General features: G+C 54.4%; 1 protein-coding gene across 2 annotated transcripts in view; it reads left to right on the forward strand.

Moving 5' to 3' along the window:
• QSOX1 (quiescin sulfhydryl oxidase 1) overlaps positions 1–7,241 on the forward strand; it is a 43,612-nt gene extending 36,371 nt beyond the window's left edge. For both annotated transcript variants that reach the window (XM_055255037.2, XM_063627482.1), the window contains 2 exons: positions 3,414–3,593; positions 5,468–7,241. In XM_055255037.2, coding sequence (XP_055111012.1) covers positions 3,414–3,593; positions 5,468–6,243 — 956 coding nt within the window. In that variant the 3' untranslated portion in view covers positions 6,244–7,241. The remainder of the gene's footprint in view (positions 1–3,413; positions 3,594–5,467) is intronic.
• Positions 7,242–14,061: the final 6,820 nt, after the last annotated feature.

Raw genomic sequence — 14,061 nt, forward strand, 5'->3', positions numbered from 1 at the left:
ATGGCCAGAATAGAACCGATCCCAGGAGGGAGCGGACTCTGGGAATTTACCCAGTCCTGTTCTCGGCCCCAGGAGCTCTGGGGCTGAGGCCTCTCCCTGGCTTTCTCCGGGCTTATAGTTCGCTTTGCTTTCAGTCTTCATGAAAAATTTGTGATTCTGTTTTTTTAATACTGTTAAACAAAGAAAAAAACGTGTATTTTACAGTTACATAGCTGATACATAGCAGGCACTTTGAGCAATTTTATTGCGCTTCCCACTGAAAAACAATTTCCTGGGGGAAGTTGGGGAAACACATTTCCCCTGCTGCCTTGGATTGTCCACAAACTGCACCACCATGCTGTCCGGCCACGCTGCCCCACACCTGCTTTTGGAGACTGAAAGGATGCACTTCAGGAGCCAGGTTTCTATCAGGCTGCGGCTTGGCTTGGAGGATAGATACATGGGTGAAAAGGGCAACAGTGCTCGCTCTTGGTGGACCTCTACTGTGAGGCAGGGGACAGAGAGGCCTGCGGTGCACCGGGGCTAGGGCCGTGGCGGAGAGAAGGATGTGGGGGTGAAGAGAGGACAGGCTCGACGCCATTGGGAAGGGGCCCAAGGCCTCACGGAGTGAGTTGAGGGGTGATGGGTGAGTGGGGATTCCGCCAGGAGAGGAGCATCCCAGCAGAGGGAGCGGCCTGTGCGGAGCCCCGTGAATCAGAGGAACTGCCAGGCAGTGGTGTGGGAAGCCAGTGTGTATGGAGCATCTCCACCATGCCATGTGGTGCTGCAGGTGCCGGGGACACAGCAGCATATGAGACAGGTCCCTGCCCCTGCAGGGCCGGTATCTGAGTGGCAGGAGACAGACACAGAGGGATGGCTTCAGCCATGATGGCGAATGCTGAGGAAGACAAAGCAAAGCAGTGCCGGAGTGGGTGCTGTCTGGAGAGGGGTCTGGGGAAGGCTTCCCTGTGGAGAGCCTGGTGCTGGGACCCACGTGGAGAGGAGAAGGCAGTGTGGGGCGTCTGGGAAGAGAGTCTCCCAGGCTGTGTTGGTGTCCTTGGGCTGCGCTGATGAATGTCAGGCTGGGGCTCAGACAGTAGACATCTGTTGTCTGAGTTCTGGAAGCTGAAGTGCAAGGTGGAGGTGTCGGTGCCGGTTTCTTCGAGCCTGTCTACTCGGGTGGGCGGTGGTCATCTTCTCCCTGTGTCTCCATGCAGTTGTCCCTCTCCCAATCCATGTCCAAATTTCCTCTTCCTGCAAGAACACCAGTCCTATTGGATTACGGCCCACCGCATGACCTTATTTTACCTTCACTACCTCTTTAAAGACCCTGTCTCCAGATACGGCCACATTCTGAGAGGCTGGGGATTAGGGCTTCAACATAGGAATTTGGGGGGACATAATTCGGCCCATAGCACAGGCCGGAGACCAGCAGGTGCAAAGGAAAAGCCTGGTGTGTGGGCAGCACCAAAAGAAGGCTGCTGTGGCCAGAGGGAGGGAGGTGAGGCTGCAGAGAGAGGCCGGGGGCGGAGGTGAGCGCTCGTTGGCTCAGAGGCCTTGGCGAGGGCAGGGTTTGGAGGTTGGTGTTGGCATTTTGAGAAGCCACTGGAGAGGCTAACGGAAGTGACAGACTGTTAACACTTTAGAAAGGTGGAGGATGGGCTACTGCAGGGCAGGGGGAGGCAGGGCGGCTGAGGAGCAAGCTGCGGAGCTCGCCCAGCAGTGGTGGTCAGGTCTGGACTAGGGTTGTCAGTGTGCCCCTGGAGGACGTCGTCAGATTTGGGGATATGTTAAAGGCAGAGCTGAGGGACTTACTGATAGATTGGAGGAAGGGTATGTGGGAAGCAGGACTTGGGTGGACTCCAGGGTTGTGGGGCCTGAGCCTCTGATGGATGACGGTCCTGTAAGCCGGGGAGTCGGGCTCGGGGTGGGATGGTGGGATCAATGGCCTGCTTTGTGTCAGTAGACCTCCCAATGGAGGTGTGCACATCTGAGTCTGGAGTTCCAGGGAGAGGTGGGGAATAGAGAGATCAGCTTTATAGTCGTTAGTAGCCTCAGAGCTCAAGCCATGGGACTGGATGAGCTCCCTGGTAGGGAGGTAGAGAAGAGTGCTGAGGACTGAATCCTGAGCATCAAACCACTAGCAAAGGATGCTGAAAGGGAGAGGCAATGGTGATTTCAAGGGGGCCCCAGAGTTCAGATGGAGGTGTAGTCATTGGGGCCAGTGCTGCTGGAGGTGGCGCAAGATGAGGGCATCTCTAGCAAGGGCTGTGTCAGTGGTGTAGTGGAGGTAATGGCCTGGTTGGATTTGGCTGAAGAGAGACCAGGAGGCAAGATTCTGGAGATAATGAACAGGAACTGGGACATGACTGGGTTCGAGGGAACTTCTTTATGATCATCCTTTTCCCCAGTTGGGATGATCCCTTATCAGGGGATAAATGGATGACGCAGTAAAGAAAGAAAACATTAACGGGAGTGAAATCCTGGAGGTGAGGAGTGGGGCAACCCCTGCAGCAGCAGAGACAGAGGCTGAGCACCGCCAGGGCCGTGTGGTGAGGCCTTGTGGTGGGGAGGTGGGCACCTGTGCTGGGTGCAGAAGACCAAGCTGAGAAGGCAGAGGAGAGAGAGGCAGGCGTGGGCTGCTGCAGGTCTCACCTTGCCAGGAGTGACGAGAGTAGGGTGCCAACGTCCTGCTGCATGGAGGGGTAAAAGCAGGAGATTGGCTTCTAAAGGCCTGGGAGGTTTGCGGTAGGAAGGAGCGAGCTTGGAGGCAAGCACCAGCAGCCCTGGAGCCTGAGGGTGAAGGGCTTAGGAGGGGCATGTTGGATTAGGAGTGGTATCTTCAGCGGGGAGCCTGGTTTCACTTAGAGCAAGAAAGTGGGGCTGGTTAACAGGCCTTTGCTGATGCCAGTCCAGGGTGGGCGGGGGTCGGGGGAATGGAAGGGGACAGCGAGGAGAGATGGAGACAGATTAGGAAGGGCGTGTACAGGCCAGGTCCAGGTCCGAGGGAGGTGAGGCATGGTGGAAGCAAGTCGGACGGCAGCATGAGTGGGCAGGGGAGGAGGGGCCGGGGGCTAGGGCGATGGCCTTGTGGCCCCTGCTGACCTCTCTCACCATGTCTCAAAGAACCTGAGTGTCCTGCCGAAGAGTGTGGACTTTGTCCTGGGTGTGAGTGACAAGTGCCCAGGTTAGTGGCAGGGAAAGGGATCCGGGTTTAGGAGTTTTGGGGGGATGGGGTCTCCTGTAAAGTGACCCTGGCAGGTAGAGAAGCAGACAAGAGGACACTGGGCCTCTGCTGGCATAGGCTGGGGTGTGCGGCACGTGTGCAGGGGTGGCCACGGCAGGATGGGGCACGGCAGGGTGGCCTGGGGAGGCAACGGCTGTGGGGCTGGCAGCCTGAAGGGCTGGTGCATGGCGTCTCCTCTCCCTTGTAGCCAAGGCCCAGGAGGTCCTCCCAGCCATCCGAGGCTACGTGCACTACTTCTTCGGCTGCCGAGACTGCGCTGGCCACTTCGAGCAGATGGCTGCTGCCTCCATGCACCGAGTGGGGAGTCCCAACGCCGCTGTTCTCTGGCTCTGGTCTAGCCACAACAGGGTCAATGCTCGCCTTGCAGGTAAGGAAGGGCCATCCCCAAGGCTGGAGTCACCTGTGGGGGACGAGGGGGTGGGGATACTTTGGAGTCTTAGGCCAAAAGTTGGGGAAGGGACACTCATTGTCCCCTCAGTCACAGCCCAGGCCTGTTAACCAATGCCAGTATCATCAACCCCATTTTCGACATGAGGAAGCCAAGGCTTTGACACCATAAGACCCTGGTCTTCCCATGCCGTTGCTCACTCTTTCCCTGCTCTAGGGCCCCTCTCTAGCCTACTGGGGTCCCTCTCCCGCCTCCCCTGCTCCGCCTTCTGGCTGTTGGCCCCTTACTCAAACTGCTAGGGTGGAGGGAGCTGGGGTTCTCTCTCCCTGGGAAGGGTCTGATGAGAGAAGGGGCTGGAGGAGACCAGGTCATTCCTGGAAATACCAGGCACCGGCTCCCAGGAGGGAGCCTTGCCCTCTGCGTTCCCTCATTATGGTGCTTCCTTTTCCTCATCAGGAGTCTGATGGCTCTAACAGGCAAACACATTAAACTCCAGGGAGCTGGGTGGGGAGGGAGCCATCTGTGGACAGGAGGCAGTCTGTGTGTCAGGAGAGAGCGGTGCACGTGGCTGTGACAGCCTCCCAGGGGCGGGAGACCAGGGCGGAGCTGAGGTTAAAGGAGCTGAATGGAGCAGGTGGTGGTGCAGGCGCCTGCACTTGGTCGTGGTCTCCTGGGGCCTCCTATCGAACTTTGAAAGGAAGACGTGCCTGTCTTCTCCTTCCCCCTGCCCCGCCCCACCCCTGCCACCAAATGCTCCATTTGACCCTTCAGCCCCTTGACCTCGGCAGGCTCCCAGCTGCCGCTGGAGGGCCAGGAGCCGGGGCCTCTCCCTGAGAGGCCAGAAGCAGGGTGGTTCCCTCCCCTCTCTGGTGGGATCCTTTCAGAAGAAACTCAAATTACTGGGCACAAGCTGAGAGCCCCATCCGCAAGGCCTGACCACTATGACTCATGACTGGACCCTTGATTCTGCTTATTGTCCCCTCCCCAAAATAACAATTCTGACTTGCATGCCACTTGCTGCTGCTGCTCCTGCTTCCTTGTAGTCAACAACTTGTCCCCCTATTAAAACCTTTAGGAGAGGTGCTTCTACAGAAGGGATGGGCTGATGCATTCCCTGGGCAACACTGTGTGAGGGGCTGGTGGCCGTGGCTCACCCTCTGGGACTCTTATCCAGAGGCTGCCTAGAGGGCTGGCCCCACCTGGGGTACCAACAGCCTGCAGCCCCAGCAGCATCCTGACTCTTCCAAGTACCCCTCAGGTCTCCCCCCAACTACCCCTTGGAGCCCACCCCTACCCCAGAGGGCTGCTGCTGGGTGAAAGCAAGGATTGCCATGAGCAGCTGCCTCTTGCTTGAAAACACATTTTCCCTTGAACTGACAAAGTAACCTATTTGCGCAGTTTGTATAATTTGGAAAATGTCAGAAAAATGCAAAAAAAGACAAACACGAGCAGACCAACCAAAGACTGCAAAACAGATCAAAATGAGTATTCTTGCCCTTTCCCATGTCTGGTACTGGGGTAAAGGCTGGTTGTAAAGTCCACAAAGCAGGACAGGGGGTCTGGCCAACACTGGGAAATGACTGAGATGGTGCTCTTCATGCTTTCCTGGAAAACCACAGAGGGCTGGGGCTGAGGGGTAGGCGGATCCGCCTCCTCCTCCAGGCTGCCATCTGTTGAGCTCCCACTGTGGGCTAGTGTTTGTAATCTGTATTTTCTAATTACCCATCCTCTGGAAGGGCAGTGGCGATCCCTTTCTGCAGACAAGGAAGCTGGCGTTCTGAGTGGAGGAGTGTGGTCTGGGCTTTCGGGTGGGACCGATGTCACCACCAGCCTGTGTATGCTTCCCTCTGTAGGTGCCCCCAGCGAGGACCCCCAGTTCCCCAAGGTGCAGTGGCCGCCCCATGAACTTTGTTCTGCCTGCCACAATGAACGCCTGGATGTGCCCGTGTGGGACGTGGAAGCCACCCTCAACTTCCTCAAGGCCCACTTCTCCCCAGGCAACATCATCCTGGACTTCCCTGCAGCTGGGTCAGCTGCCCGGAGGGATGCGCAGAATGTGGCAGCTGCCCCAGAGCTGGCGATGGGGGCCCTGGAGCTGGAAAGCCGGAATTCAACTCTGTACCCTGGGAAGCCTGAGATGATGAAGTCCCCCACAAACACCACCCCAGATGTGCCAGCTGAGAGACCTGAGGCAAGTCGCCCCCCGAAGCTGCGCCCTGGCCTCGGAGCTGCACCAGGCCAGAAGCCTCCTGAGCACATGGCAGAGCTTCAGAGGAATGAGCGGGAGCAGCCGCGTGGGCAGTGGCACTTGAGCAAGAGAGACACAGGGGCTGCATTGCTGGCCGAGTCCAGGGCTGAGAAGAACCGCCTCTGGGGCCCTTCAGAGGTCAGGCGCGTGGGCCGAAGCTCCAAGCAGCTGGTTGACATCCCTGAGGGCCAGCTGGAGGCCCGAGCTGGGCGGGGCCGAGGCCAGTGGCTACAGGTGCTGGGAGGGGGCTTCTCTTACCTGGACGTCAGCCTCTGCGTGGGGCTCTATTCCCTGTCCTTCATGGGCCTGCTGGCCATGTACACCTACTTCCGGGCCAAGATAAGGGCCCTGAAGGGCCATGCTGGCCACCCTGCAGCCTGAACCACCTGGGGAGGAGGCAGGAGAGGGAGCTGCCATCTCTAGGCTCCTCGAGCCCCCTGTCCCCATTCCCTCCCCTCCCACCCCTTGCTCCTTGACTGGCCTAGAAGTGTGGGAAATTCAGGAAAACCAGTTGCTCCAGTGAAGCTTCTTGGGGCTGCTAGGACAGAGAGCTCCTTTGACACAAAAGACAGGAGCAGGGTCCAGGTTCCCCTGCTGCGCCGGGAGGGCAGCCCCGGGCAGCGGGCATAGGGCAGCTCAGTCCCTGGCCTCTCAGCACCACATTCCTGTTTTTCAGCTTATTTGAAGTCCTGCCTCATTCTCACTGGAGCCTCAGTCTCTCCTGCTTGGTCTTGGCCCTAAATTGGGGCAAGCCAAGCCAGAGGAGGGTCCCCCGAGCTGGGTGGGCTGGAATGGAACTCCTTACTAGCTGCTGGGGCTCCGCCCACCCTGCTGTCTTCCGGACAATGAAGAAGCCTTTGCACCCTGGGAGGAAGGACCACCCCGGGCCCTCTATGCCTGGCTAGCCTCCAGCTCCTCAGACCTCCTGGGTGGGGTTTGGCTTCAGGGTGGGGTTTGGAAGCTTCTGGAAGTCGTACTGGTCTCCCAGGTGAGGCAAGCCATGGTTGCTGGGCTGTAGGGTGAGTGGCTTGCTTGGTGGGACCTGATGAGTTGGTGGCATGGGAAGGCTGTGGGTCTCTAGTGCCTTGGCCCTGGCTTAGCTGCAGGAGAAGATGGCTGCTTTCACTTCCCCCCATTGAGCTCTGCCCCCTCTGAGCTTGATCTTTTGTCCTTTTTTATTTTGGTCTCCAAGATGAATGCTCATCTTTGGAGGGTGCCGGATAGAAGCTAGGGAGGGGAGTGTCTTCTCTCTCCAGGTTTCACCTTCCAGTGTGCAGAAGTTAGAAGGGTCTGACGGGGGCAGTGCCTTACCCATGCTTGATTCCCACGCTACCCCCTGCTTGGGAGGTGTGTGGAATAAATTATTTTTGTTAAGGCAAGCATTGGTGTGTTCTTTAACTTGCTATTTGGAGACCTAGTGTCCAGGTCTGGACAGAATGCACAGAGACCAGCCTCACCTGGAATGCAGCCAGACTCGATGTCCCTCAGCACACACAGCTCCTGGCCACAGACTGCCCATAGAGCTGTCCGCACCCAAACCCCACGGCCTTTTCATGCATGGGGACAGGCCTCTGGATGTGCAGCCTTACCACCCCCTGCCCCAATCCTCCCTGAGAGCTCCCACCTCAGTGCCCCGGGCTGGTGAGGGAGGAGCCTGTCTGCACCTGCCTAATTCCAGCTCCTCCAGGAAGGAAGGGCTTGTTTGTCAGAGCTGCAGGGCTGGTCACTCGGTGGGGAGGAGTCAGCCAGGATTAGAGAGCCTGCCCCTAATCCGGCCTGCTGGGTTTTACAAGGATCAGAGCTGCTGATAATGAACCTCATTAACGGGGAGCAGGAGCCTCAATCCGATTTGGTTTTCTCTTTGACATCTTCACTCTGCTCAGATGGCCTGGCCGCTATGTGGAGCAGGTGGGATGCCAAGGCCACTCCTGCTATGGGGCAGCTGAGGCTGGGGAGGGATGGCAATCTCCCTGCATGTTTCCCTCGACCTCTTTAGCTGCAGCGCCTTGCTGGGCTCCTGGGTTGGATTCCCTCTCTGTGCCCCTGCTCCAGGCACCCATCGGCTCCATCCTCCTGGTTGTGCTCTGCAGCCCCTGCTCTCTTGGGCTGGCGCCGGCTGGGGGCCTGAGAGACAGACAGGAACCCACGATCAGGAGGCAACCCTGGCCTGCAAGAGGAAGACAGAGGCTCCCAGGGCCGGTGCCCTGTGTGCCCACTGCACCAAGGCCACTGAATAAGCCTGCCCCTCACCCCCTGAGGGCTCCTTGCCCAATGCCAAGTGCAGGGGATTTCTGTCAGCAAGCCCTGTGGCTAAAGCCAAACTCAGTTGCCTAGAATTAGGGCTACGTTGGAAACGCTGTCACAGCAGCCCGGGCTGCACAGTGTGTAGCCCAGCCTCCAGGCCCACGGAGCGGTGTGGACCTCCCACCTCGAGCCTCTTTTCGCCCAGCCCCGGCCCCTCTGGTTGATAAACGGGTGGGCCTCCTCAGCAGCACGGCCGCCTTTCACCTTGATTTCCCCAGGGCTCTCGGCAACATCGATAAACCAGCCTCGCCCACCAGCTGGGCCCTCCCCCACCCAGTCTGCCAGGCTGGGAGCTGGGGCTTGCTGAGTCTTGAATGCCCTTCTAGATGGCTTCTCTGGAGGCTCTCCTGGCAAGAGAGGGTCCCAAGGGGAGCCCTGCAAAGCAAAGGCTCCTTGTCTGGGGCAGAATAGAGAATCTCGCCTCTGTCTGGCGTGTTACCTACTGGGGGCACAGGAACAATTTCCTCAAGGAGACAGTGGCATGGAGCTTTGAAAGACGAGTAGGTGTTAGCAAGGAAATAAGGAGGAACGGGGGTTACGGGCAGAGGAGAAAGCACATGCCAAGTCAGCAAAGAAAAGTAGAATCAAAAACTTTTTAAAAATGTTATTAAGGATTTTCACAATGCTGCACTGGGCTAGAAACTGAAGCTAAAACAGAGATGTGGTCCCTGCTGCTATGTGGCTTCTGTTCTAGAGGCAAGGACAGGTTGTGACTAGGGTTCTGAAGGATAGAGACCAAGCAGCGAGGGTGTTGGGGAGGCTTCTACGAGACCTGAAGGATGGGAAGCCAGGAAGTGGGAGGGGTGGGGGTCGAGGCTGGAGGGACCACAGGGCAGGTGTAGAGGCACTACAGCCCTGAGGGGCTGCTCCGTGCGGCATTCTTGGAGGTCCAAGAGGGGCAGCCCCACCTTGGGCCAGGCTCCTCTCCAGCAGCCTTGGTATGGTATGGGGGTGGGAAGACCCCTGATGCAGCCTGTCCTCCGGGTGTGGGGGTGGAGGAGAGGGCTCCAGGGGACCCAGCCAGCCTTGACCCTGGAGGAAAGTCAGGTGGGCTCAGAGAGAGCCCTTAAATCTGGGCCCTGGGTCAGGGTGGGGTCAAGTCCAGCCTTGAAGAGAATGGACTCTGGAATCTGATGTCTGGGTTTGAATCCAGCTTCCAACACTCACTGGCTGTGTGACTTTGAGCAAGATAACTTATCCCCTTGTCCCCATGTGTCATTGGAGATAAACTACCCACCTACCAGATTGTTGTACCACGCTGGGCAAACGCTTAAGTGCTTAGTAATGGTAGCCCCCTGCTCATGTCCTGTCTTCTCCTGTCTTAATACCTGAAAACTCAAGGGGCCCTGTTGTGCTTGGGGGGTGCCGTTCCCACAGGATATTCTGTGAAGGGTGTCCCTGGAGCTGGGCTTCCAGGTGGCAAGCCCCAAGCCACCCCGGCAGGTGCCACCATCCAGAGTTGAACTGAGGTGTTGAGTGGAAAGTGCCTCCCCACTCCCATCTGCCACAGTAGGATGGATTTCCTTCATGAGATGGGGCTCCTAAAATGCCTGAAATGTGTATGCTGTTGGAGAATTGATGTGTATGATTTATTGAACTTTGCACTCATTTAAATCTCATTTAATCCTCCACCAACGCAAGATGAAGAAGCTGAGGCTTAAAGAGATTAAGAAACATCCTGTCCCCTTTACTCCCACCAAAATAAATACGTTTGCCCTATTCTCCCAAATGGTGAGAGGTAGATCTAGGACTTGACCCCAGATCCCACCCCGCGCAACCCTGGAGCTGCAATCTCTACACCTTCTAACACATGTGATTCTGTTTCATGTCCTGTTCCCTCAGAAGAGTTACAGACTTTCCCGAGACTTTATGTGGTGGTGCTGCTGGTTGCCAGCCCTTCTTCCCTCCAACAGTGGCATTAACCACTGTTGTGTGTTGGTGTCAGGGAGTGGGGACACCCCGAAGGAATCCACCTTTTCTAGAGCTCTCGCTCCGTTGTCTACATCGAGGCTGAAGTGCCCTGTCTGGGGTCCTTGTTTTTAGGCCTTGTTTGAAGGAGGGGAGGAAACCAGGTTCGTTGGGCGTGACCTTGGCTCAGCTCATCTGTGAAATGGGGGCCGCAGACTTAGTTTGCGGGTCCCTGCTAAATTCCTCTCCCTCTTCCTGGAATTCCCATCCATGTATTGCCAGCTCCATGTAGAGTGGAGAGGAGAGGTTTTTCCTGCAGGGCCTTCCAGAGAAAGGATTCTTGGCCAGAGGAAATCAGCCTATAAGATCAATATCCTGATAGAATCCCAGGCCAGGTGTGAGAGGGGAGAGCTCACTCACACCAGCCTGACAGTCTTGGGGCATAGTGCCCCATAGGCCTCTGCAGCCGCATCACTGCCTCATTCTCCCTCAGGTGCCAGGGAAGCTCTAAGGTGGGCCCAGTATCCTTCCACAGCATGCCTCCTCTTCCCCTTCAACACCCCTTTCACCCCTCCCTCCACCTCCTCTGGAAGGAAGGACTGCTCCTTGGGCAGGGCGATAGTATTCCCACCCCTAGCTTTAAGAACTAAACCAAACTTCAAGAGGAGCAATTTAATCTTCATACCTGACTCCTTGTCCCTCCTCAGGCATGCTGTTGTGCAGGATAGAGCCCTGGCTTCTCCTGGGTGTCAACCTGGCCAGTCTCTGACCCTTGCTTTCCCTTTCTCTGCTGCCCTCGAGGGTCATTCACACCCAAGAGGGTAAGAAGCTGCCCTCTCATCCCTTCTTCTCCCACCCTGGGACTCTGCCCTCTGCCTGGCCCCAGCAGCACAGTTTACTCCATAGAGAGGGGCCGGGCCATGGGACCCCAGTTCCTGGGGTCTCAGTGACACAGTTCACTGTTTGCTGCAGAGGAGGCCCCACTCACAGCCTTGGCCTCTGCCCTGCAGAAGAATTCCCTGTAATTCACTCATCAATGGCTGTGGGAGCCAGTGGCCTCGGCAAGGGTCAGTTGGACTGCATAGCCGCCAGCTGAGTCTCTCTGGCCACCCTCACTGGCCCCATCACTCCAGGTTTCACTGCTGCCCAGGGGGTTTGTGCCAGGCCTGGGTCACAGTGGAAGAGAGTCTGGAAGTCACAAGGCAGAGGAGGAGACCTCTGCCAATATGAGAGAACAAAGTTAAGGGGCAGTCGATGGGGGCATTGACCTTACTTAGGTGAGGAGGACTCAGGGAACATCTACAGACTCCAGGGCTAGGGTGAGATCCTCCTGATAGCGCTGGGAGCTCCAGCTGCTGCTTTGGCAAGACTTGGTCATCTCTACACTGAGAGAGCAAAAGCTCTTTTCCGGGGGCTGCATGTTCTTCCATAGGAAAGTGGGCTTCAGGTGCTGCCTATTAAACCTCCTGCCTCCCCTGCTGCAGTGCTTTGATGCCTTTCACCTGTGTCTGCCTGTGAGCCTCTGCCCACCACGGAAGAGCAGCTCACATTTGGAAGGGGCTGAAGTTTTTACTTAGTTTGAATCTGCTCTGCAATGTCCCCATCAAGTTCTTAACCATCCTGGGTTCCAGTGGCCACAGAGTTCTGCCCTGGGGAGGGAGGAATTGCTTAGCAAATGATGTTGAGAATAGTGATTATTTGGGGGAAAATTCAGGTAAGATCTCACCTTCATGCCATATACCAAAATACATCTCAGTAGGTTAGTAAGCTAATGCAAAAAAAAAAAAAAAAGAGAGAGAAATATAATTGAATACTTCACTGTTTTTGAAAGCATGAAAACAATGGAAAATGCAACTAATGTGAGTAATCCATCTACTTGACATCACTTTTAAGAAATAAGGCCAGGCACGGTGGCTCACGCCTGTAATCCCAGCACTTTGGGAGGCTGAGGTGGGCGGATCATGAGGTCAGGTGTTCGAGACCAGCTTGGCCAACATGGTGAAACCCCCCCCCATCTCTACTAAAATATCACCCGGGCATTGTGGCACACATCTGTAATCCCAGCTACTCAGGAGGCTGAGGCAGGAGAATCGCTTGAACCTGGGAGGTGGAGGTTGCAGTGAGCTGAGATTGTGCCATTGCACTCCAACCTGGGCGACAGAGCGAGACTCCGTCTTAAAAAAAAAAAAAAAAAAAGAAAAAAAAAGAAAGCTGCATATTTAAAAGCTGGGGAAATATATGCCATAAATATGACAAAGGGCTGTGACTCTTCTGCAACATACCATTTTAAGAATGAGCTAGGTCTGCATTTATTGACCTGATAAAATGTCCAAGAAGGACACATTTCTATAAACATAAGTTACTATTGTTATATATATGCTAATGTTTGTCTAGAAAAAGTCTAGAAAAATACACACCAAACTGTGAATAGCAGTTATATTTAGAAAGGGAGATTAGGATGGACTTAAGTCAGGGCTCGGACTAGAGCAAGACAAGTGAGGTGCCAGGATGCAAAAGTTAAGGAGACACCTGACCTCAGGGGCCCACAACTGCAGAGCCCCTGACAGTGAGTGTCTCAGTAGCCTCGCCCTAGTCCTGGCTTTCACTTAAATATGTTTTTGAATGTTTGTAATAAAATATTTCTTTTGGAAGGCAAAAATAGCAAGGAAAATAAATAGGATTAAAAGATACTAAAGCCCATTCAATAAAATTTGTAGGAGGCCACTGATTTGGCCTAGGCTCCTATGCTGTAGCCAACGGACCAAACCAATATGGAGTCATTCATGCTAAATGAAACTAGTTAGGAGTATATTCATATAACAAGTGGCGAAGTGTCAGTTACAGCCTCTGAGCTTTAGTCAATTGGAGGTGGCCAATAGATTCAGATAAGGCAATCCAGTTAAACTCTATATCCCACTTCTGTTTTCTGTCCCTAAATTCTGTCTGAGTACACTGCAGCCCTGAAGTTCTTTGAGCCTGTCCTGGGTTCTGAGGGCTGTCCAATTACTGAATCATAAATAAAAGCCAATTAAGATTTTAAAATTTGTTATAATTTTGGTTTTTAACAACTTCTGTTGTAAATAATAAAATCACTAAATCCCTACTGAAAATAAAGGGCCTAATTATTAAGACTGAATGAGAGATGCAATTTTTTTTGGCTAACCTATTGGCAAAGAAGTGATGATGATGATGATGATGATGATACCTAGTGTTGCTGGAGTGAGGGGAAATGAGATGTGTCAGTTATCTATTGCTATGTGACAGCCACTCCCAGACTTAATGGTCTGAAACAACAGTCACTCATTTTGCTCATGAATTAGTAACATGATCAGAGCTCAGCAGAAAACAGCTCCTGGCTGCTCTGTGCAGGGTGTCTAGGCGCAGTTCATTTGGCAAGTTGGTGTTGGCTGTTGCCTGGAGGCTTAGCTGGGGCTGTGGGAGGGGCCTCCAGTCCTCTCCCCATGGGCCTCTCTATGGGCTGCTCAGACTTCCTCACAGCATGGTGGCTGGGCCCTTCAGGGTGGCCTTTTCATGTGCTAGCCTCAGAAGCCATCTAGGTGACTTTTGCGATTCTCTGTTGGTTGAGGTTGATGTAACAGCTTGCCCAGGATGCAGATAGAAAGGCCTGAACAGGTTCAAGGGGAGGAACTTTGGGCTCCACCTTTGACAGGGGTGTGACAGAGTTCTGGAACACTGTGAGATGGGAGATACTGTGGCAGTCATCTTAAGAAAATACAATCTGCCCCCCCACAGTCCTCTCATATACTGCTAGTGGTAGTATAAACTGATACAAGTTTTGGGAAATAGATAATTCATAATGTAATGTAATTGGTAATATACTTTTAAAAGCCTTAAGAAAATATATAACCTTTGATCCAGCAATTCTATTTCTGGAATTTATCCTACGGAAGTAATTGAGAATATTTAGTAAATATTTGTTACATGATAAATATTTATAATATCAAAATAAGATTAACCTAAAGTCCA

Source organism: Symphalangus syndactylus, chromosome 12, assembly GCF_028878055.3.
Source record: "Symphalangus syndactylus isolate Jambi chromosome 12, NHGRI_mSymSyn1-v2.1_pri, whole genome shotgun sequence".
NCBI classification, from domain to species: domain Eukaryota; kingdom Metazoa; phylum Chordata; class Mammalia; order Primates; family Hylobatidae; genus Symphalangus; species Symphalangus syndactylus.